The following is a 24,120-nucleotide window of genomic DNA, read 5'->3' on the forward strand; positions in this document are numbered from 1 at the left end:
CTTCAATGTATATCCATCATTTCTAGTCTAACTCTTAGAAAAAATTGTCTTAGCAATAACATTAGGTGGAGGTTGGGGAAAACCAGTTGATTAGTATGTTGCAACTTTGTTCGAAATGACTGCACCACAAGAATTTGGCAGAAGGTCAAAATTCTAACGTCATCAGGGTATTAAAATAGTTCGATGTTGAACCATTAGGAATAGCGGTGAAACTTTTAGAAATATATCTAAATATTCTTTACATGTGTACCAAATTGTAAGAGCACTCATATTAAAGATGACTGGTAGTTTTAGTACATTTCAAGGTTATAGAAAGAGCTAGGCAACCTAGGTGTTAGACCCAACATCTAGAGCCTAGGAGGGGGAGCCTAGGTGGGGCCTAGTTAGCTTTTCTTTATTTATTTCTAATTATAATAATTGATAGTAAATGACAATGCTATATAAGGCTTAGGATTCAAACTGAAAACTAAGAGGATTTCTTTCTTTACTTAAGTGGTGGTAGAGGATATTTTATTGAATGTCAGAGGAGGTAGAGAAGGTGTTCATAGGTGGAGGCTGGAGGATATGGGAGAGCACGGAGACTACAATAGAGGTAATCATGGTCAAAGCCTAAAAGGTGCAGTCCACATAAGCATCTCATTCTCCCATAGACGCTCCAACCTAGGTGGAAAGCCTAAGTACCACCTAGGAGCTAGGCTCGCGTCTTAGGTACCACCTAGGCATAGGTGGATGCCTAGGTTGGCTAGGCGGAGATTCTTTAAAACATTAGTGCCTTCTAACCAAATACTAAAGCCGGTATTAGGTTAAAGCCAACTTTCTATAGCTCAAAATTTTTAACTAATTCAATAACACCCCCACACTCAACCAAAACACACATGCACACATAAGGAAGGGAGCATTTGCAAATGTATAATGAAAATAGAACATAAATATCAAGGGAATATATCTTAAGTTCAAGATTATTGAGAACTAATGTCCTTATTGAGAACCAATGTCCCCTTAGTCTCTTGTTCCAACACATTCATAACCACACCTCAAAAGGTTAAGTTACTATGCAAAGGTGAAACTTTTTACAAGGCAATCTCTAATAGATGGAAATGGGCTTGACCAAGCTTGCTCGATTATAAGATACCTGAGCCTCGGAAGTGGTGTCAATTCTTTTTTCAATCTTATCATTTAAAATCATCTTTGTTTGAACCTTATCCTACTTTGGGGGAATTTGCAGGATTGATATTGTTGAGTTTAAACTGCATGGATGTAAAGGAATTGATAAACTGACAGGCCAAACTTGATTTTAAATCTCTATGACGAAGAATTTTCTTGCTCATGGTTGTCTTGGCTTGAAATATAGGACCAACTCATAAGAAATAATCGTAAAATCTTCTTCAGTATTTTTTACTGACTCCTAAACTTGGCTTTCTGCGCCATACCTGAACTCACCTTAGATATGATGGTGACGACCGCTTATATGGACAAAAAAATAAGTGCATGAAAGGAGTGAAAATTTAAGTATTTTGTGGAACTTTTTAACAATACTAAAAGGTGAAAGAAATACAAGAATTAGTCAAACTCACCAATCAAAACAAAAACAAGGTTACTTTCATCCTCTACCATCTCCTGAATTTTCTGGAAAAGCTTCGCAACCTGGAACATGATTCAATTCTGATTCAACATTTATAAGTAACATCACATTTTTTTAAATATGCATAAATCATAAAATGGAACAATAAATGCTTGTACTTATGAGGTGTGGAAGTACTCAAACATATTAACTTCTCAAAATGCCAAAATCCTAAAGATCAAAATGGAATAATCTATGAAACGCATGAATCCATTCATGGACAGAACAAAGTTTATAATTCATACTATAGTCAACCGCAAACCACAACCAATATTTAATTTTAGTCACAACCCACAAGTCTTTTGAAATGGCAATGAGAACAATGGGAGCAAAGAAAATAATTTGAAAGAATATTTTGTGTCAATATAATGGCACACTTACCTCCTATAGCAATGAGCACAACTTGGGCTTTCTAGAAAATAAGATCATGGTGATGGGGCTAAAAATAACTTAATTAAGAGATCTTTTGGCATCAGTGACATTATAGGGCGTTATGGTTTAGAGATCTTTTGGCATCAGTGACATTATAGGGTGTTATGGTTTAAATGTCATTTTAAGTCTTTCAATCATCATTGACACATAAGATCATGAATTAGGGATCTAAATGATTCTTGTTATGAGAGGCAAGGCACTTGAAACTACTCAGGTGTTAATAACATGACTATAGCAGAGAGAAAGGAGGCCAAAGTTTTAGTGGCTTAAGAAAGCTATAGCTATACAAAAAGTTGGGAGAAGCTGCAGAAATTTTCAATGCTTGATTATCACATTTTATTACGCTTTTATACCCACGTTATCTATTTTATTTGAATATATATATTGACTAATAATGAGTTTTTAACTTTATTTTACAAGTAATGTAGAATTAATAAATAAGAGCCCAAAAGAACCAAATTTTCTTAATTTTCTATCATTTATTGAAGCCCAAGATCAAGCCAAGAAGAGGCCCACAAAGTCTAAGAGATTAAGAAAAAATCAGGTTTAACAAGTAACAAAAGAATTAATTTTGTTAGGAACCAATCGGTTAACCAACCGATCGGCCAATCGATTAGCAAATTGATTGGCTAATCGATTGGCCAACTAATTGCTTCGTAATAGAATTAGTTAATGGCTGAGATTTACTTCTTGGAGGTCAAGACAAATCCAATGGCTCTTGTTGATTGTTGTAAGTTACAAATATCAGTAGAGAGTGAGGGATTTGAGTAAAAAAAAATCTAAACTCCATTTAGAAAGGAGGGTTACTTTTAATTGAAAAGACCTTCTAAAAATTATAAATTTTTTATTTACAATAAATAAAAAAATATCTCCTATTAAATTTTCTTTTATTCTTCTTTGATGAAGAAGATGAAGATTTGTTTTTCCTCTTTTATTTTTATTTTCTTTGATATTAAATTTTATTTTATTTTCTTTGTTTTTCCTCTTTTATAAATTTTTATTTTTATCTCCTATTAAATTTTCTCTTATTCTTCTTTAATATAAATTTTTATTTTCCTCTTTTATTTTTTCTTTTAGAATTACATGTTTTAGGATTTTTTTTTTTATTCCATTTTTGGTAGATTAGATTCATTTCATGCTTATAATATATTTTTTCATGCTTTATGGAGTAGATTAATTTTTTTACTCTTTATTGTTTTGATTTTCTATTTCTTTTGATTTTCTATTTCTTTCTTTTATTACTTGTAGTTTAGATTCGCTTCTAGTTCTTTTATACTTGTTAGTGTAGATTTTATTGTATTGCTTTTATTTCTTTATTTTATAATATGAGTAACTAATTCTTATAGGAAATCTAGGATTATATGAAACTAGTTTAATTTTTTTATGGTCTATGGATTGTTTTCTTTATGCTTAAATTGATCATGTTTAGGATAAAACAACTGGAAACTAATTGGTAGAAAAAGGGTTTGATAATCTATGTGTATCTTGAGTATTTTGATAGGTTATGCTTATTCATTTCTGGGATTATTATCAAGTTGCTTGTTCTTTTCATGAATGGGAATTTTTACTTGAATGATAATTTGATAGTGTGTGTCTTTTTTATGTGGTTTGATAACCTGTGCTTAGTAAATCTAAAATAAATTATGATAAAAAGATAGTAGTTCATAAATCCTAATTAAAACTAACTAGTAGATTTAATTCTAGATTCCTAACTTCTCTAGTTGTTTACTCCTCAATCTTTGTTGATTTGATTTTTCTCTCTCCTGATTGTCCTCTTCTTGATTTTATTTTGTTAATTTTTCTCTTCTTCCTAATTCCTTCTCTTTTCTTATTTCCATTTTTCCCTTTTAGTTTCCTCTTTTCATTTTTCCTCATTCTCTCTTTCTTCCCTTTTGTTTTAGTTTTATTTATTTTGTGGCAATTCCCTCTCTAAATCTCTACACATTCTATTTCACTCCTTTTTGACCACCCTTCTGTAGGACTAATTTTAGAATTTTCAAATACACACCTTCCTCGTGGATTCAACATCTATACTGTAATATAACTTGATAGTTGTCTCTTGCAACTTTGTATGTTTTTAACCTAATCAATGCTGCAGTACACGAAAGTCAAAGTGGATAACATAAACTCAGCAGTTGGACCCTAGTTATTAAGGTATAAACTAAACAAATGCCTATCACTTATTGTTTCACCAATCAATGTACTTGTGTCAACCTTAGCCCTAGCTACGTTAACTATGAACTATGAAGCATGATCCTAATAGCCACATGACCAAAATGCTGACTATTCTATTTGTCATTACCCAGGCCCATGAGCCTAGTGGTTCAATGTAAGCCCTAGGAGCAATTAAGTTTGACACATTGTTTGGCTCAAACAACAATCATAAATGTCTAACCATTATTACACTTGATTGGCCCACATTGTAAACTCACTGATACTTTGGTAACTTCCATTGTGGGACTACTAAGTGGGGTATCACAATCACCCCACCTCAAACATATGATTGCCGCATGATAACAATACATCATAGGATCACCACCAAGTGATTTGGGGTGGAAACAAATAAATAATTAACAAATAGTTCGTTAATTATTCGACTGACTATTCGGTCATATTCGATCCGCTAGTTCATTTAACACTAAACAAATAATATTTAATATTCGAGTTCATTAACAAATAGAATTTAACTAGTGGTATATTCGATTCGTTTGATTGTCAAATATTTGTTTAAAATTTGATCGCTTATACTCTGGATCATTACACATATGATTTTATATTTTCAACGAACTTATATTTTCTACTTAACTTCTATATACTAATTTTGACAAGCTTAAAGAATCTTAAATCTATTTTCTAATGAAATATTCGAATTAAATATATATACATATCATAACTATAAAGAAATAATTTTCATTTATAAATTTAAATACTATTTAAAAATTAAATTCTTTAGCAGAATGAATATACTTTGACATTCGATAAATATTCGTGAATATTCATGAATATTTATCAAATATCGAGTATTCAAGTTTGAATTTGAAAAACTGTAGACATGGATATTTGAATTCGGATTCGAATTCGAACAAATACAAATACGAACATCTTAGTATTCGATTCTATTCGTTCATTTACCACCCCTACAAGTGATGTGTATTCTAGAGTTGGCTCATCCGCCTTGTAGAGGTGACTTCCACGGCGCTGATGCAATGTAGTATTTAGTCCCACATAGCCACTTAGTTCTTCATTTTTGGTTGGCTAATTACTTTGATATCATTTGTCACTCCCCCGAGCCCATTGTCGTTATGTCAAACCTAGGACCAATTGAGTGCAACACATTGTTTGACCCATACCCACTGTCAAAAATAACGAGTCATTGTTACACTTGATTTTCATGAGCCACACTATAAGCCTAATACTTCGGCAGCTTCCGCATGTAGAACTAATAAATATATCACACTATCAATCGGAAGCATCTTTAAAAAGTGTAAAGATCATCAATTATTTGAAACTTTAAGATTGCTAGAGAATACAACAATTCTCTAAAATACACAAGATTTGTCCTATGAAGCATATGAGTGATCTAGCTATGTTTCAAAGAGGGGACCAAAAAAATATGGCAAGATAGCCTTATATTTTGAAGCCTCTAGTTAATTAGTCATATGGGGAGGAAATTGGTAGCTCCAATGTTATCAATCTTCATACGTCATTGCAAAATGAGAGAGAATGTGTTGGTCGTTCCATTTCAATTTCATGTTTTTTCCTATATGTACTCCAGTAGCTCCACATTGCTCGAATTTAAATCTAATGACACTTTGAAATTAAGGGAACTTTTTTTAATATTTATTTAGGTACTGGATTAAAAATGATATATTAATTAATCCTCTCATTAGTCTTTCACTATACAAATTCCCCTGTTAATTATGAATATGAAGTCCTGCTACCTGTATATTTTATTTAATCATGCATGTGATTCTTCATAATGTCCCCACCCAAACTTTTTAAGTGAAATCCTTCTTAATTTAAGATTTATGACACTAGAATCAAAGACTTATCGATGATCCTCATTTACTAGGGTTTTTGGATTTCAAACCAATTTTTGTTGAGATTTATTATTCAATCACCCACTTCCAAAAGTACACTCAAAGTATCCAAACTCAATTCTCTTTAAACCAAAGTAGTGTAATTACACGGTGAATGTATCCTTAAAAATGAATATTACCATATCGGTCGTGTGCTAGGAAGGTGCTTGGTACAAAAATTCTAACAAGTTCAAGAGAAATTGTTAAGTTGGGGGTGGTGGTAAAAGTAAAACTCTATAGGCAAGCAAACTCAGAAGTTGTACTAGGATGGATGACCTCTTGAAAACCCGTCGCTAAGAAGTATACAAAGTTCCATGTTGTACAAGAGTGTTGTAGGCGGTTACTTACAGAGACCATACCTACAACCCAACATCATGTGGTGGTCAGACATCCGAACAAGCCTTTGTTAATCACATGGATTATTTTGGCAAGACTGGTTTCTAGATACGGGATGGGATACTATGTCATGGACCCTAAAATGAAAGATTCACGTCAGATGTGTGCTGAAAGTATTTTGGCTTATTATGCTTTCAATGAATTGTTGATCAATCCATGGCTAGCATTGTTTGGGAAGGAACTATGGTAAACACTCTGTAGCGTGCTCTGTACTGCAGTGGTGGAACATGAATTCTGAGAAGTTCTCTATTGGGGCGTTTTACACTTTCACTAACATTATACATAATCTATATATTTTAGCGGTTTATTAGTATAGCCCATGAAATTTATCTGATGTTTTAAAGAATAATATGCGGATGTTTTAAAGAATAATATGCGGAAAGTCGTAAAGAAACCTTGTAATTTTATACTTCCCCTGTCAAAACTAAAGTTCCAAAGAACTGTCCATTTCATCTCGATTTATGACAAGGGAATAGATGTGAAAAGATACACATAGCATTATGGAAAGGTCATGCAAATTATGATTGAAATTCTAAAGATTAGTATAATTAAAGATGGCTGAAGAAAAGTGAAGTGACGAAGCATACCAGTTTACCGCTTTCAGAAAACCATTTGCTAAATAAGGAGTGAGCATTAACTTCGACCAATTGGCATAATGAGTATCTAGTTCAAAACCAACCAAATATTAACCTTTAATGTTATTATGAATAGATTAATAAAAGAAATTAGTAAGTTTTTTTCTTCAAACTACCTTGAACTAAAGCGTATAGAAAGTTTCTGGGCAAGTGCTTTACATAACGATGTCTTTCCAGTTCCAGGGGGTCCATGCAGAAGGATAATCCTACATAACAACATATAATAGGCAGCATCGAATAAAACAAGTTCCAAATCTGCACTGTTTATTTTTCTTGTTTTTCATAAGAAAACAAGACATGCCAACAAGTATAATTGCATCAGTTATAGCTTTTGGATCTAACAGTCATATCAGAATGATGATTTCAAATATAGGTAAGCTGTAAGCTCATTATTACTTTTGGATCTAACAGTCATATCAGAATGATGATTTCAAATATAGGTAAGCTGTAAGCTCATTATTAAAAAAGTGGAGGTTGAGTCATATCAGAATGATGATTTCAAATATAGGTAAGCTGTAAGCTCATTATTAAAAAAGTGGAGGTTGAATAAAGCTAAATTGGAGATGCTGCGTTGAGAAACTAAACAGAAAAGCTGCCACCTTTCATATAACTATAAACTTTCAATGATAAGGGAACCTTCATATGTGAGTAGAATATCAGGTGGTGGAAGAAATATGACACTATAGTTGATTATTAGATGCAATCAAATAGGATATAGAAGATGAACTACAACAAGTTAGCATGTGGGAAGTATATGGTCACAATGGTTAGACAGTTTAGGAGGTAAATGAACCTTCACATTTAGTGATCAAGAAAGAGAGGAATCGAACTTTATAACTTTATGTGTAATATGATAAAATGCAACCATTTGATGATAGGTAGATATAGGAAGGTAAACAGTAACTTCAGACTGAAATATGCAATACCACAAAAAACAGTTTAGGGGCTACTTAAGCTCTAGGCGGTTCAATTAGGCAGCCGTTTTGCAGGTAGAACGGAGCTAGGCAGGCCAAGTGCGTGCAAAGGTAACTCTAGGTGCTAGATACCTGCCCCCTCTACCTGAGTAAAATTGTATAGTACCTTTTAGAGCACTAGGAATATGACAAGCTATAGGAAGAGGTGTTGGAAGTAAAAACCACAACAAAAACCCACCAAGAAGAACTGAAAGGACAACTAAAGCAGGTACCTGTAAGGCATGTCAAAAAAAAAGACAACTAGAATTGATAAACAAGTCACTACACCACTATTTATTATTTCAGATGAAAATTGATCTTCACATTTCTTCCCAGTATATAATATACAAAATCCAAGCGACGATAGTACTCAATCAGTGATTATTACAAAGTCCATTTTAAACAATGAAATAGGGGACATGGTCACATATAGAAGCTTATTTACCGGTTCCATGAAACAAGGCAAGGATCTACACCCTTCTCTGTAAATAGCAGAGCACTAGCAGCATATCGCAGCAAACGTCGTTTGAGGCCAGTTTCATAAATTAAGCTGCAAAGATAATTAAAATTATTAGATATCATAAGTCCTACAGTTTTCAGGGGATGTAATAAACTAATTTTGCATCCCAAACCTTTCCCACATTCCATCAAGTTCTTTAGCAGGTAGAGTCCATTCATTGAAGCTAGAAAGCATCTCGTCTCCACTAGGTTCCTCACCAGGACCATCCTCACTAAGCTGTCAATATGACTTGTAATGTTCAATGGTATATACTACTTAGAAAAAAGAAGACAAAATGTATTGGAATGCACTATCATGCGATGTTGATATGTTTGAGAATGTCAAAAAGCTACCTCAAACTTATTACATGTATAAGTATTGGCATAAAATTTGGCCATAACTGTAAACAGGCAGTAGAAACTTGAGTCATTTATAAACATTTTTTTATGAAGTGAGATCATGGAATTTAGGTACCCATATTATGGAGCAGCGTAAACAATAAAACAAATTAATAAAACGAATTACAGAATGTACTGTGATAAATGGGGAAGGAAATACCATATTTCCAGACACAAGAAACCTACATACTTTGGAACAACGCTAGTATGCAACAGAAGTATTCATATGAAAGTGGCATATGACTTTAGATACTAAGGCAGCAATGCTTTCAACATAGTTAATCATGCTCAGATTTGTGTCATACAATTATGGAAAATCTTCTGTTGGATAGATCAACACATACCTGAAATACATGGACAACTGGCCTGACTTGCCAAAATAACAGTACTTTATGGTTATCCACCCATTCATCTAGGAACAACATTTGAAATTATCAAGACAAGAAAATGAGATATAGAATACAGTATATCAAACAAAGACAGAGTATAAAGCACAAAGTTTACAAAAATTAGTGCACCTGTATCGCATATTAAGATCCGATTCACATTTTCAAGAAGAAAAGATTCATCAAGGGGCAGCGGAACAGGCCCATCGACATAGCTTAAACTCCTTTTTTCAAGCATCCTAAGAGGGAAAAAATACAATTACCAAAAAAAAAGGAAAAAGGTAAAACTGGTAGTTGCGACCAAAGTAGGATGCTCTCAAAAGCAAAAATATGCTTCAACCAGCTCAGAATAAAAAGGTTGAAAATTGAAATAAAAGTTAGCTGCGCAAATATGAATAAATGAGCTTAGCAGCACAAATATGAATAAATGAGCAAGTTTGACTTGCAGGTAGGATCAACTTTTTAAAAAGCTTTCTTGCAACTCCTTTCGAAGCTTTTTGAAGGATAATTGCTTCGAAACTCACAAAAGAAGCAATCTGTGCCTTGAAGCATACACACCATCACTTAAAGCATAATTGAAGTACACGCTTTGCTTTCTATAAAATGCTTCCCTATTGAAGCACATGCTTCAAGCAAAATAGGAGGATGAAAAATGAGTTCCCCTTTTTCTTTTCTTGAAATTGGAAAGCCAAAAGAATCAGCTTACATAATCATATAATATGTTTCCTTCTTTTGTATGCTCAGGAAGAATATTTCTTTCTGCTTATTCAATTTATTTTCCAACAATTCTGAATATTATGTTGATATTTCTCTTTGTGTATTAGGATGATTTTATATTCATATATGGACTTTGACGTTTCTGTTTTTTAGGAGCTGCGCCTATTTCTAGCCCCTTTTTGTCAGGAGTTTTCAATCAATGTCGCCGGTGAGCTTGGTTTTTAATAAGGAAATTTAATTTTAGATCATGTGTTTCTTCAGTATGATCATGCAGTAGTTAAGATATATATCTTATATAAGTAGCTTAATTTATTATGATTTTCATGATTTGATCTATACTTAGTGTTATGGTAATTCACCATCTAAAGATAAAAATATCGAGAAACTGTCTTCATAGGCCCAAAAGAGCTATGGCCCAAACCAGCTTAGCGGTCCAAAGCCCAGCCAAGAACAAATCTATCGACCCGCCGAGTAACGAGTCATCTTTACCGACGCGAAGTGCTGGATCAGTCAACCCCTCATAATCAAGACGACTCATCAAGAGTCCGCCCACCTCATAATCGAGACGACTCCTCAAATATTCGGCTCGACCATCTACTCTGCTGTCTCCTCGGCCAGAAGCTCACTCGACTATCTGGTCGGCAAATCATAGGGACGACTCGAAAACCAACCTGTCTCTACTAAGGGGATAAGATCCAACTAAGCTCCCTTCAGATATACATCAATCAACACTACAGTATTGATCGGTCCCATCAAGATTTTAACTCTGACAAATCTCAAGCATAAATAGCTTACTCTACTCACAAGCCACTTCCCAAATATCACTAAGATATCCTCTCATATGCTCGAATGACTTCCCTTCCAGTCACCAGCCGACATCTGTAAAGTAGAGGATGACTCAGCAGCTTGTCTACTCACCCCATCACCGTCCTCCTGTGCATAGTCAAAGCTAAGAGTTAGAATCTCAAGGTCGAAGGACTATAAAAGGGAGGAAGGAGGGCAAGGTAAAGAGGCTGCTCTTTTTAATCTTGACTCTACTAATAGGTTGGACCTTTATTAAATTGCAGGGATCATTTCTCCCACTTGATCTATTTTTTTTTACTAATAACTCTAAAAGACTACCCCTTACAAGGACCTCAATGGTCCCGGGACTCTCCCTCAAACCCCACTCAAGCTCACCAGCTGACTTGACCATCAGAGGTACCACGGGGGAAACAAGTCCCGCCCTCTTACGGGTTCGTTCTTCTTGTTTATGCAGAAGAATCAGGAATTTCAGTCCAATGATCGGGCATAAAGTCAGAGGAGAAGTCGGCCCCATCTCTCATCTTCTCCCTCTTCTTCATCAGCGGATAGTTCTCATCGATTGTGTGATATCGGACATCAACAGTTTGGCGTTCACCGTGAGGCTCACTTTCTTCTCTGAGAAGATATGCCCAATTCTGAGCAGGGACCTGATCTTGTTCATCCATGAAGAATAACACTGGAATCGCACCATTCAGGTTAAACAAAGCCTGGAATCGCATCATTCAAGCTAAGGAGGATTAGCCTATGACTATGAGGAGCCAACATAGACGCAGCCCTTGAAGGTTTCAACAGCTTTCTGGGGAGTATTTGTCAAGCAGACCATCCACCAAAAGATGGACCCGCTATCAGAACCCCGAGAGCCCTCCTAAGAGAAGACACACCACTATGGTGCTTGTCTGGCTTGAAAATGAAGCACAGACTTCTTATCGCCATCACAGATGAACTCCACCTTTTGGACAGCCAAGGAGCTTGGAGTCGGATCACAAAACAAAACCCCGCCTCTAACAAGAGTTATGATCAGATCCAATATCGCTTAAGCTCCCATCGACGATAGCTCATTCGAGCTTAGGAGCAGTGATCAAGTTTGTAGCAGGCTCCTCGGACCATCACCACCTTCAGAAGAGAGTTCCTACTTGCTAAGGATGAGATAGCGGGAAAAACTCGGAGGGCCACCTGATAATTACTTCCTCAGGAAATCCAGCCCTGGCCCCCCGGCAGAAGTTCGGACCACCAAAGCCGAAACAAGCACTGGTGGTCGAAGCATGCGACTCGCACTCTCCCTACAAGAAGGTTCCTCCATTCACAGGATGGTATAGTCGTTGCTATTCCTGAAATCCCTAAGGGAAAACTATGATCCCATCAAATTCCAGGGAACAAAGCACCGGCGTCTGGGATTTCACCAATAAGAAGCTCACATCACAAAAGTTGTATGGCCTCCACCTGTTAAAACACCGACCTCCGAAGGTTCAATCAACAGGACGCTGGCCATATAGGGCAACCAACAGTGGTGAAGCAAGATCTGTTGAAAATCAGCACATCCACCGTCGGCCTGCAAAGATCTCAACAAATATTCAAATTCAGAAAGGTCATGACCGATGAGATGGCAAATATGTCGACAACTCAGCGACGTCTAAAGCCAAACAGTTCGCCCTCAAGAAAGAGAGCAACATCCGACTCCAGATATTCAATCGATTGGCGACTTAGTGTCCTAAGTCACACAACAACAAAGATGGCCAATAAAGCAGCGACTCGTCCTCGTCAAAACATGAATGTTCAAAGACGACAAGAAACAACCAAGGAAGTTCCGTTTCGGTGGTCTTGTCCTCTGCAAAAGGCGATCTTCGAAATACATATGAGCGGAGAACAAGAATTCGACGTCATTCAGACGTTAAATGTTGATAAGTTGCGCTTCATGATGTACAAATTTCAACAATCAATGAAAGTTAAAAAAACATCAAAGACCTAGCCAACTCTTAAGGGTTCTAGACATTCGGCTTCCTAGTCGGATTTGAAAGACCTTGGCTCCTCATCAATATAAGCCCAAGGCACAACGATTTCTCAGTCAGTAAACAAGACATTGGCTCATTATCAGGATAAGCCCAAGGCACAACGATTTCTCAGTCGGCAACCAAGCCATTTGTAGGCATCAAAAATTGCCTATAGTTCTCCACAACCGGTTCAGTGTTAACGAGCGACGATGGACGTCACCACCCAATCCACATGAGCCTAATCGACGTCGACGAACGACTAAAGTGAATCGACGAGCTACATGAGCGGATAGGACTTCGGAATCACGAAGACCCGGACCAATCGGGAAGCCCGGCACTGTTCACAAAAAGGACAACGCCCTTCATGCCTCGACCACTTTACAGATAATCCAATCACCAGAGCGGGTCAAACTCTTCGTCGCGCATCCAACGCACCCGGAATCACTCAAATCCGAATCCGGACGAAGAATATACAGGGGAAACAACTAATACACCTAAACGGAGTCCCGGCGTGGCGAAACACCCCGGGGGTGTCTAGGAAAAGCCTAGACACCCCAGGGGTGTCTCGGCCTGGCCGAGACACCCCTAGGGTGTCTCGGCCAAGGCCGAGACACCCCAAGGGTGTCTCGGCCATGGCCGAGACACCAGGGGGTGTCCACGCCCCCTAGTGGTCCCTAGACCCCCCTAGACCCCTCTAAACACTATAAATAGCCCCGTACATACATGTCTTCCGCTGTGTATTATGCATGTAGACATAGCACGATTTCCTTCAGAGACACCCCAAGGGTGTCTCGGCCATGGCCGAGACACCAGGGGGTGTCCACGCCCCCTAGTGGTCCCTAGACCCCCCTAGACCCCTCTAAACACTATAAATAGCCCCCTTGGGCCTTTGGAAAAGGGAGGATTTTTGGAGAGCTTGGCGAAGCCCTGCTGCAGTGAAGAGTGCCCGTGTGCTTCAACAAGAGGAGGAGAGGCCTTGATCAGAGCCTTCATCGCCCGTCAGATCCTTAGTATCGGCCTTAGCGTTGATACTAAGAAGAGCTATTACCTCGCTTTAGCCGAGGTATACGCTTATAGCTTCTAGATCTCACGCGGATCGACGAAGCTCTGCTTCTATATCCCTCCGCGGATAGACGAAGCTCTGTCCGATTTATCCGGATCAGAAAGTTTCTAGATCTCACGCGGATCAACGAAACTCTGTCCGATTTATCCGGACCAGATCTGAGTGCCCCGGTGGTCCACGGATATCAACATCCCCGTCACAGGCAAAAGACCCACGCAAGCAAGAGATGACAAACAGATCTTGCGTTTGTTTGAAAAGAGTTGTATTTCTTTTGTTTTCATTGTGTACCGGTCTTATAAAAAGGCTATCTTTTTATTTCATTGTAACGATTAAAGTTGTAATGAATGCAGCAATGAATACAGCAACTTTTTCCGCAAACACCATTGGCTCCTTATCAGGATAAACCCAAGGCACAACGACTCCTCAGTCGGTAACAAAGTCATTGGCTCCTTATCAGAGCAAACCTAAGGCACAACTAGTGATCGATTCATTTGGCTCTCATCGACTATCATGGTCAAGACTTTTGCTCCTCATCAGGATAAGCGCAAGGCACAACGACTTCTACGTCGATAAGCACGACTTTGGTTCCTCATCAGGATAAGCCCAAGGCACAACGATTTCTCAGTCGGCAACCAAGCCCTTGGCTCCTCATCAGGATAAGCCCAATGCACAACGACTCCTCAGTCTGTAACAAAGCATTTGGCTCCTTATCAGGATAAGCCCAAGGCACAACTGGTGGTCGATTCCTTGGGCTCTCATCGACCATCATGATTAAGACCTTGGCTCCTCATCAGAATAAGCCCAAGGCACAACGACTTCTCAGTCGGTAAGCAAGACATTGGCTCCTCATCAGGATAAACCCAAGGCACAACGACTTCTCAGTCGGCAACTAAACCATTAGCGTCTTATCAGGATAAGCCCAAGGCACAACGACTTCTTAGTCGGTCACTAAGCCATTGGCGTCTTATCAGGATAAGCCTAAGGCACAACGACTTCTCAGTAGGTAATCAAGACCTTAGCTCCTCATCAGGATAAGCTCAAGGCACAATGACTTCTCAATCGGCAACTAAACCATTGACGCCTTATTAGGATAAGCCCAAAGCACAACGACTTCTCAGTCGGTAACTAAACCCTTGGCTCCTCATCAGGATAAACCCAAGGCACAACTGGTGGTCGATTCCTCCTGCTCTCATCGATCATCATGGTCAAAACCTTGACTCCTTATCAGGATAAGCCCAAGGCACAACGACTTTTCAATCGGTAACTAAGCTATTGGCATCTTATTAAGATAAGCTCAAGGCACAACGATTTCATCAGTCAGTAACAAAATCCTTGATTTCTTATCAAGGTAAGCCCAAAGCACAGCTAGTGATCAATTTCTTTGGCTCTTATCGACCATCATAGTCAAAACCTTGGCTCCTTATTAGGATAAACCCAATGCACAACGACTTCTCAGTCGGTAAGCAAGACATTAGCTCATCATCAGGATAAGCCCATTACACAACGACTTCTCAGTCGGCAACTAAGCCCTTGGCTTCTCATCAGGATAAGCCCAAAGCACAACGACTCCTCAGTCAGTAACAAAGTCATTGATCCCTTATCAGGGTAAGCCCAAGGCACAGCTGGTGATCGATTTATTTGGCTCTCATCGACCATCATGGTCGAGACCTTGGCTCATTATCAGGATAAACCCAAAGCACAACGACTTCTCAGTCGGTAAGCAAGACCTTGGTTCCTCATCAGGATAAACTCAAGGCACAACGACTTCTCAGTCGGTAAGCAAGACATTGGTTCCTCATCAGGATAAGCCCAAGACACAACGACTTCTCAGTCGGTAATCGAGCTCTTGGCTCCTTATCAGGATAAACCCAAGGCACAACGACTCCTCAGTCGGTAACAAAATCTTTTGCTCCTTATCAGGATAAGCCCAAGGCACAACTGGTGGTCGATTCCTTTAGCTCTTATCGACCATCATGGTCAAGACCTTAGCTCCTAATCGGGATAAGTCCAAGGCATAATAACTCCTTAGTCGGTAATAAAGTCATTGGCTCCTTATCGGGATAAGCCCAAGACACAACTGGTGGTCGACTCCTTTGGCTCTCATCGACCATCATGGTCAAGACATTGGCTCCTTATCAGGATAAGCTCAAGACACAACGTCTTCTTAGTCGGTAAGCAAGATCTTGGCTCCTTATCAGGATAAGCCTAGAGCATAACGACTTCTCAGTCGAATATCAAGACATTGGCTCCTTATCAGGATAAACCCAAGAAACAACGACTCATCAGTCGAGTTCAAAGCCCTTGGTACCTTATTAGGAATAAACCCAAGGCATAACCCTTTGGCTGACTCCCACAGTCGCCTCTCAACTTTAGGAAAAATTTGAAGACCTTAGCGCAAAACCTATAGGCTACGTTACATGGACTCGGGTACGAGTATCCGATACGGGTGCGGATCCGAGTGTCCGATACGTTACATGGACTCGGGTACGAGTATCCGATACGGGTGCGGATCCGAGTGTCCGATACGAAATTTCTGAAAATTTTGGATACGAGGACACTGTCCTAAATTTCTACACGGGTATGGGGATACGACAATAAAACAAATATTACAAGCATTCCTCAAAATATTACAAGCATTCCTTAAAATATTACAAGTATATTGTTGAAATGGAAGGTAAATATTACAAGTATACAAAATATTACAATCCTAGCCCAAATTTTTATTTACAAATGCTACCCATATAAATATTACAAGGTAAATATTATAACTTTTATTTACAAATTTTTTATTTACAAATGTTACTCTTACCCATACAAATGCTACCCATACAAAATATTACAAGTATACAATTTTTTATTTACAAAGGGCCAGGCTACCCATATAAATGGGTTCTAGGGCTAGGGTTCCCCCATTTTCCCATGTGCTCCTTTCCGCCGCCTCCTTCAGATCCAAGGAGATCGACTCCCTCCTTCCTTTATCCTTCCTCTCTCCTCCTCCAGATCTCACTCCAACTTGATTCTAGGGCTCAGGTTGTCACTGTTCTCCCGCGAAGCTCGTCTCCCCTCGAAGCTCGTCGTCGACTCCTCCCTCGAAGCTCGTCGATTCCTCCCTCGAAGCTCATCGACTCCTCCTCGAAGCTCGTCGACTCCTCCCTCGAAGCTTGTCCCTCGAAGCTTGTCGTATCCGAGTGCCAACCACCGTATCCGACCCGTATTTCGTACCCGGATCGGTGTCGGATCTTATCAACGCCGGTACGACGGCCAAACCACCGTGTCCAAGTAACGTAGCCTACAGGTATCGTCTAATCAGAATGGGCCTTGTAACCACTCGCACTAATGTATGATTCCTGCAAACATGACAATCCATCGACATAAACTTCGATAAATAAGTTGTCAATCAGATTGCTCAGCCAAGCACAAAGCATTTAAAGTGAACTAATTGTAATCTCTTACATATGGATCGACATTATGCAATTAATTTACTCAAACTACAAAACTCAAATGTTTAGGTATAAAAGCAAAAATTAGTCTTTCATTCAAAAAGTTTCATTACAATATCCTCCATAGTTCTTTCTACAAAAAAAGGGAGGGAGGGATATCTTTAATACCCTCGACCAAGTCCCCAAGAAGGGCCCAGTCATCTCCTGGCCGCTGTCAAAGAAGAGTCGTCAAGGGAGTCGTCAGCCGACCTCAAAGCATCAACTTCTCGTTCTAGTCCTTGGATAGTCCCGGACTGTCTGGAGCTGATGATCTAGTAGCGTCCCAGCAACCTCTCTGTCTCGGCCAGTTCAACCTCCAAGGCAGCAACCCGTCTCTCCGCCTCTTCCCTGGCTGGCTGATCTCTCTACGGCCAGCAAATGATCGAGCCGGCGGAATAGAGGCAGCTCTAATGAAGCCCTTTGGGCCTGACAGGCTTGAAAAGCTTGATGAATATCGTTGCTTGACATTTCCTTCAGACTTTCCTCGCCAACGTCACCGTCAGGGCCAGGAGAAGACTCTTCTGCACCATCCACCTCATTGACCGAAGCAAGAGGTTCTTTACCGGGTTGACGAGACGGTCCAGGTCTCAAGGAAGATTCCCTAGCAAACCATGCATCCACAGAGTCGGCCAAATTCCTTCTCCTACCCCTCGTCTCATCAGGAGAGGGAGCAACCTCGATCACGAGGGGCCATCTGTCAGAATCCCCCTCTATATCGAGGGCCCCCCTAGATCTCTTCCGAGACTCCCCAACTGAGCCTTTCCTCTCGGCCCCTGTTACATACCTCCACTGACGGAGGAATAGGAGAGCTCGCCCTGATCGCGAAGCTAGTGAAAGATAAGATCATGGACATGTCCTCCACCAAGTTCTCCACGTCCAAAGGCCTGACATAAGAATGGATCTTTTCCAGGGCCTCTTTCTCCAGACCACTAAGAGCAACTGGCCTTAGGGCCTCCATGTTTACCTCCGGTCAAGTCGAGCAGGCAAAGATGTCACCAGCTCCATAAGCCCACACAAAATGCTCCCTCCAATCCTCCTCCAATTCAGGAAGATCCAGGGAGAGCTTGAAATTAACATCAATATGATAAAAATAGTGTGGATCCCCTTCAGTCGATCCCACACTCAACAAATAACCCAGCACTTTCATGCTAGGCTGTACTCCAACTCAGTAGCAGACGACCACGAAGGCCACCAAAGCCCTTACTGCATCTGGATAAAACTGCATGGGGGAAACACCCAGAGCTGCATGTACCAGTGTTGTCAATGCGCGAGGCGCAATGCGGTGCGCAAAGCATCTTTACGCGCACATGCGTAAGGCGCAACGCGATGCGCGCGTCCGAGTAATGCGAGGCGCACACCGCACACATAATATTTCAATATATGTAATCAAGCGTGAAAGAACATGTTTTTAGAATTTACATGAAAAATATCATGATAAATAGTATCTTACTACAAAATCATAATATATTACCTTAGTTTCTAATGCTAACACCCAACATAGGAGCAAATTTCATAAATTTTTAAATCAAATGTTAAATCAAGACTAATATCCAAACAAAAGATTAGTAATGGTCCTCAATTGAAAGTTATTAAAAAGGCTCAATAGATTTATTTTGCTTTTTGAGATATGGAATATCAAGTATAAAGACTCGATTGAAATGTTAACAAACAAAATTATACGAGGAAATGTACTACATGCATCCTACACAAAGTACGGATATACGTGAGGCGCAAAAGATGCTGCTGCATCAGATGTGGGGCGCTTCGCCACCGCCCCACATTGTAAGGCGCATGAGGCGCAATGAGGCGCGCGCCTTTGAAAACACTGGCATGTACTCCCCTGACAAAAGGATGAAGAGGCAGCCGCAAACCCTGCTCCAGATGTGCCAAGTACAATGGCACTCACCCCTCGCTATGATTGTATACGGACTCCGTCAGCTTGGGCTCCTCAAGTGTTAAGGCTCGAGGAATATCGAATCTCTTGCACGCCCATTTCAATTGATCTCTAAGAACCTTTGAACGCATACGTCGAAGTACAGCAAGTTTTTCTTCGCGATGGCTAGGAGTGGGAGAGGGAGAAGCCATGGAAAAGTTCCTTCTTTACAAAGTCCAACGATTTTGAAGATGAAAAGTCTGTGTGAAAATCCTCTCAGCCCTCAAGATATTTATAAAACCTCCAAAGAAGCATGCAGAAGAACTCAAGAGGCACAATCTTGAAGCGACCAAGAAAGATCCACTTTGAAAATCCGAAACGGATTGCTCGAAATACCAACCGCCGCTCCTGCACATTATTCCATGCCAATAAATTGGCAATAAAGCGCCACTCGTTTTGTCCACGATACTTCCTATGACGGTTGGACAGAAGGCCCTACATCACGTTTTCAGCCACGATCAACTGGCTAAGAATCCTCAGTAATCTTGGGCAAGTTTATAGAGATCATAAGCTTATATCTATTTCACTCGAACCCGATTAAAATCGACTCCGCCGAGCGACGAGTCATCTTTACCGATGTGAAGTGCAGGATCAATTGACCCCTCATAATCAAGACGACTCCTCAAGAGTTCATCCGCCTCATAATCGAGACGACTCCTCAAATATTCGGCTCGACCATCTACTCGGCTGTCTCCTCGGCCAGAAGCTCACTCGACTATCTGGTCAGTAAATCATAGGGACGACTCGAAAACCAACCCGTCACTACTAAAGGGATAAGATCCAACTAAGCTCCCTTCAGATATACATCAATCAACACTACAGTATTGATCGATCCCATCAAGATCTCAACTCTGGCAAATCTCAGGCATAAACAGCTTACTTTGCTCACAAGTTACTTTTCAGATATCTCTAAGATATCCTCTCCTATGCTCGAATGACTTCCCTTCCAGTCGCCAGCCGACATCTGTAAAGTAGAGGATGACTCAACAGCTTGTATACTCACCCCACCACCGTCCTCCTGTGCATAGTCAAAACCAAGAGTTAGAATCTCAAGGATGAAGGACTATAAAAGGGAGGGAGGGTAAGGTAAATAGGCTGCTCTTTTTTAATCTTGACTCTACTAATAGGTTGGACCTTCATTAAATTGTGAGGATCATTTCTCCCTCTTGATCTTTTTTTTTACTAATAACTCTAAAAGACTACCCCTTACAAGGACCTCAATGGTCCCGGACTCTCCCTCAAACCCCACTCAAACTCACCAGCTGACTTGACCGTCGGAGATACCACGGGGGAAACAAGTCCCGCCCTCTTACAGGTTCGTTCTTCTTGTTTATGCAGAAGAATCAGGAATTTCAGTCCAAGGATCGGACATAAAGTCGGAGGAGGAGTCGGCCCCATCTCTCATCCTCTCCCTCTTCGTCATCAACGGATAGTTCTCATCGACTGTGTGATATCGGACATCAACACTTAGTACATGTAATTCTTATTTACTAATGAAAGCCTGATTATCTATTTATAAATTATTATACCACTATACATGTTTATAATATATATTAATTTTAAAACTAATAATACTTAACACATGAGGCTTACGCCTCACGCTTTGAAGTTTACGCGTCACTTTATAAAAGGCTCTAACCCCTTACGCTTACGCTTTTTTAAACATTGGGTAGGACTGCAGTGCCTTAATAACCTAAGCAGATGTCTACAACTTATCCCATTTCTAAAGAAAGGTTTGATTTAAGTGCCAGCGCAGGACTACTAACAAAAAGAGACAAACTCAAAAAGAAATCACACTGTAGCTCAACATTATTTGAGAGACAACCAAAATTTAGCTAAACATTAAACAGGAGGTAATAAACAACTAAGAACAAAGAGAAAATTGTAATTTGTTATAAATTCTCAAACTGAAAGACCCTCGAAGTGAAATGATGACCGTTGTTTTATTAGGTCCGTCTTCATTACTATAAGGTGCAGCTTCACTAAACCTCATGGCACGAGTCATACTAATAATCATCCTACAGTTGTTACATATAATTCCAAATGATGAGAACAGGTGAATTCCGAAGGAAAGGAGGAAGAAAATTCATAAAACTTGTGTTAAATGGTTGGCGAGGAATTTCATTATGTTGGCACAACAGATGTTAATTCATACATATTCCCTTAAGAGATATGCACAACGAAGGTCAAGGGTTAAGGTTTGATTTTTTAAGCAAAACTTCCTTGGCAAGCTCACAGTTTGACATTTCCACGAATTGGCAACTGCATCAGACGTTGAAATCACACATCTTCATCTAAAATCTTTCCTATCCATGGATATTGGAAGGATACCCCTTTGTCAATTAAGCTTAAAAAGGAACCACTAACATAGCAATTCGCAGCATCACCAAAGAAATTCGCTGTCGAAATAAAGCCAGTTGTAGAGCAAGACGGTAAGACGAGAGTCTCCCCCCTTTTTCCACCCTAAAAAGGAAAAAAAACTAAATTGTACGAACCTTTCTACAGCTCTGCGGACATCTTCAACCCGAGCGGTGCTGGATGGATTCAAGCAGACCTCAACTGCAGCAAATAAAATCATGAAAATCAGAAGAAATAGGAAAAAAAAATTTGAAGGGAAATACATTTTACTTTTGGCTTTTCTTTGTTTTTACCTGAGACGAGAATCTTATCTTCTGCAACTGCGACTGACGCCCGAGCAATTGGGGGATTTGATGATTCCGGTGCTGCCTCTGGTTGCTCACAGACCTCCGCTGCTGCGACTTCTGAGGCGGCGCTCTGGAGGGTAACCTCCATTGGGGAGCTCATCGTTGATTATCCAAGGATTTGGGGTTTGTTTTGGTGGAACGAAATGAAAAACCCTAGAAACGGTGGTTTTCGAAATTTTCGATTTCCCTCGCTTTGGCGGAGGCCGGAGAGATAGAGAAAGTTTGGGCCTGCGAGAAAACAAATAGCCGAAGCCGAAGTGGGTTCCGGCCCTAAAAGGGCTGCATTTGGGCTTTGCATATTGAGCAACCTTGCCTGGATTGAGTATTATTTTTTATTAATTATTTATTATTGTTATTATTATTATGTGATGTGGAAAACTATCCACTCCTGCTGTTTGGTTTTGATCATTATAATAGCGTCAGTCAACAGCTAGGTTGACAAAGTAGTACATAATTTTGAACCAGAAGATGAATGCCCAATTTCGAACTGGGATCATGTAACTTAGGCTTCGTTTAGGGGTGTCAAAACGGCCAGGGCCGGCCCGGAAAATCAGACTCGGGTCGGGTAAAATCGGGCCTTGGGCTCGGGGCCATCGGGTCGGGTTCGAGCTAGGACCGGGTCTGAGCGGGCTGGGCTTCGGGCTGGTTGGGTTTTTTGGGTTTTTTATTTTTTTATTTTTTTTATTTTCAATAATACATAACTAAAAATAAACAAAATTTTAATTAATAAATTATATTATTACTTATTAATCATTTGAATTTACATAAATTACAAATACAAAAAATGATAAAAATTAAAATTGTTACGGGGTGTTTCATGTTACTTACAAATATGCTATCCCGAGAATAGACCCAGTCGAGCTGACATCACTCCCAAAAGACGACTTGAAAGGCGGAATCAGTCGGGCAAAAGACTGCTGCTCAGCAACCGGCCGACACTTCCCCCAAAGACGGCTCAGAACATTAATTCCCAGCATTATTTTACCATTTCTGGTCATCATTACGACTCCACATCACCCGCTGACAAGCCTCAACGGTTACTGATTCCCCATGCCACAGAAGCGACTCCACGTCACTCACAGGTAAGCCTCAACGGCTGTTGATTCCTCATGCCACCGAAGCTAACGGTTGCTGATTCCCTATGCCACCGAAGCGACTCCACGTCACTCACAGGCAAGCCTCAACGGTTGTTAATTCCACATATCACTGAAGTGACCCGCCATCACTCATCAATCGACACGAATAGGGCAGAGGATGACTCAGCCTCCAGCTCACCCCTCGCTGTCATCGTGAGCCGTCTCCTCACTAAATACATGTGTTTGTGGAAAATTTGCAGTAAAAAGAAATGAAGGAAAATTGATCTGTATTCCTTTAATCTCAGTTACAATTGGATTTCCTGATTACAAAAGAGAGGAGAATGATCTGGATTCTCCCCTTTGTTTAATTATGGGTTCTTCACGGTGGCGATGAGATGCCTCCCTCGAATGCTCGCGTCGAGTTTGCTTCTCGGTGACGATCCGACGTCTTGTTTCACTGGAACATGATCTTCTCCTCACGATTTGACGTTGTGGAGAACTCTGAACGAGTTTGAAACTCTATGAAAGAGTTGATTTAACCGAAATCGGTTTATAAGCCAAGGATGAAGAAGATCTTATTGCTGATCTCCAAAGCTCCAACCGAAGGATGAAGGATCCTCTTTTCGCTGCCAAGAAGTTCCAATCGACCGACCCCTGAACTGAATTGATTTTCAGTTATTTATAGGGGATTAAGGGGTGTAACCACCTCCTTAATTCGCTCCTAAGTGGGGCTAATGTGATGTAACCGCCCCTTAAATCACTCCTGAGTGGAGTTGTGATCCCCAGATCGTGGGAAACAGTTTTGAAACCGTTCAGCTCGTGTTTGAACGAGTCAAACGCAAAATCCGCGTTCTGGTGTGAATTCTGCATTCAAACGCAGTGTCTGGAAGCTTGAACGCAATGTCTGAAAGCTCAGACGCAGCGGCTGGAAGCTGCGTTGGCATCTTGTTGGAAGC

General features: G+C 39.9%; 1 protein-coding gene across 2 annotated transcripts in view; it reads right to left on the reverse strand.

The window, feature by feature from the left end:
* The window catches only part of LOC109824481 (pachytene checkpoint protein 2 homolog), a 34,773-nt gene extending 12,460 nt beyond the window's left edge, over positions 1-22,313 (reverse strand). Inside the window, exons 1-9 of one of the 2 annotated variants that reach the window (XM_020391087.1) lie at positions 22,035-22,312; positions 21,879-21,942; positions 9,532-9,638; positions 9,358-9,425; positions 8,749-8,852; positions 8,562-8,666; positions 7,280-7,369; positions 7,116-7,191; positions 1,575-1,644 (exon numbers count right to left, since the gene is read on the reverse strand). In XM_020391087.1, the coding sequence (XP_020246676.1) occupies positions 1,575-1,644; positions 7,116-7,191; positions 7,280-7,369; positions 8,562-8,666; positions 8,749-8,852; positions 9,358-9,425; positions 9,532-9,638; positions 21,879-21,942; positions 22,035-22,188 (838 nt within the window). In that variant the 5' untranslated portion in view covers positions 22,189-22,312. Of the gene's footprint in view, positions 1-1,574; positions 1,645-7,115; positions 7,192-7,279; positions 7,370-8,561; positions 8,667-8,748; positions 8,853-9,357; positions 9,426-9,531; positions 9,639-21,878; positions 21,943-22,034 lie in introns of both variants that reach the window. The other variant, XM_020391088.1, reaches the window with a different exon arrangement.

The sequence above is a fragment of the Asparagus officinalis genome, chromosome 9 (assembly GCF_001876935.1).
Source record: "Asparagus officinalis chromosome 9, Aspof.V1, whole genome shotgun sequence".
Classification (NCBI taxonomy): Eukaryota; Viridiplantae; Streptophyta; class Magnoliopsida; order Asparagales; family Asparagaceae; genus Asparagus; species Asparagus officinalis.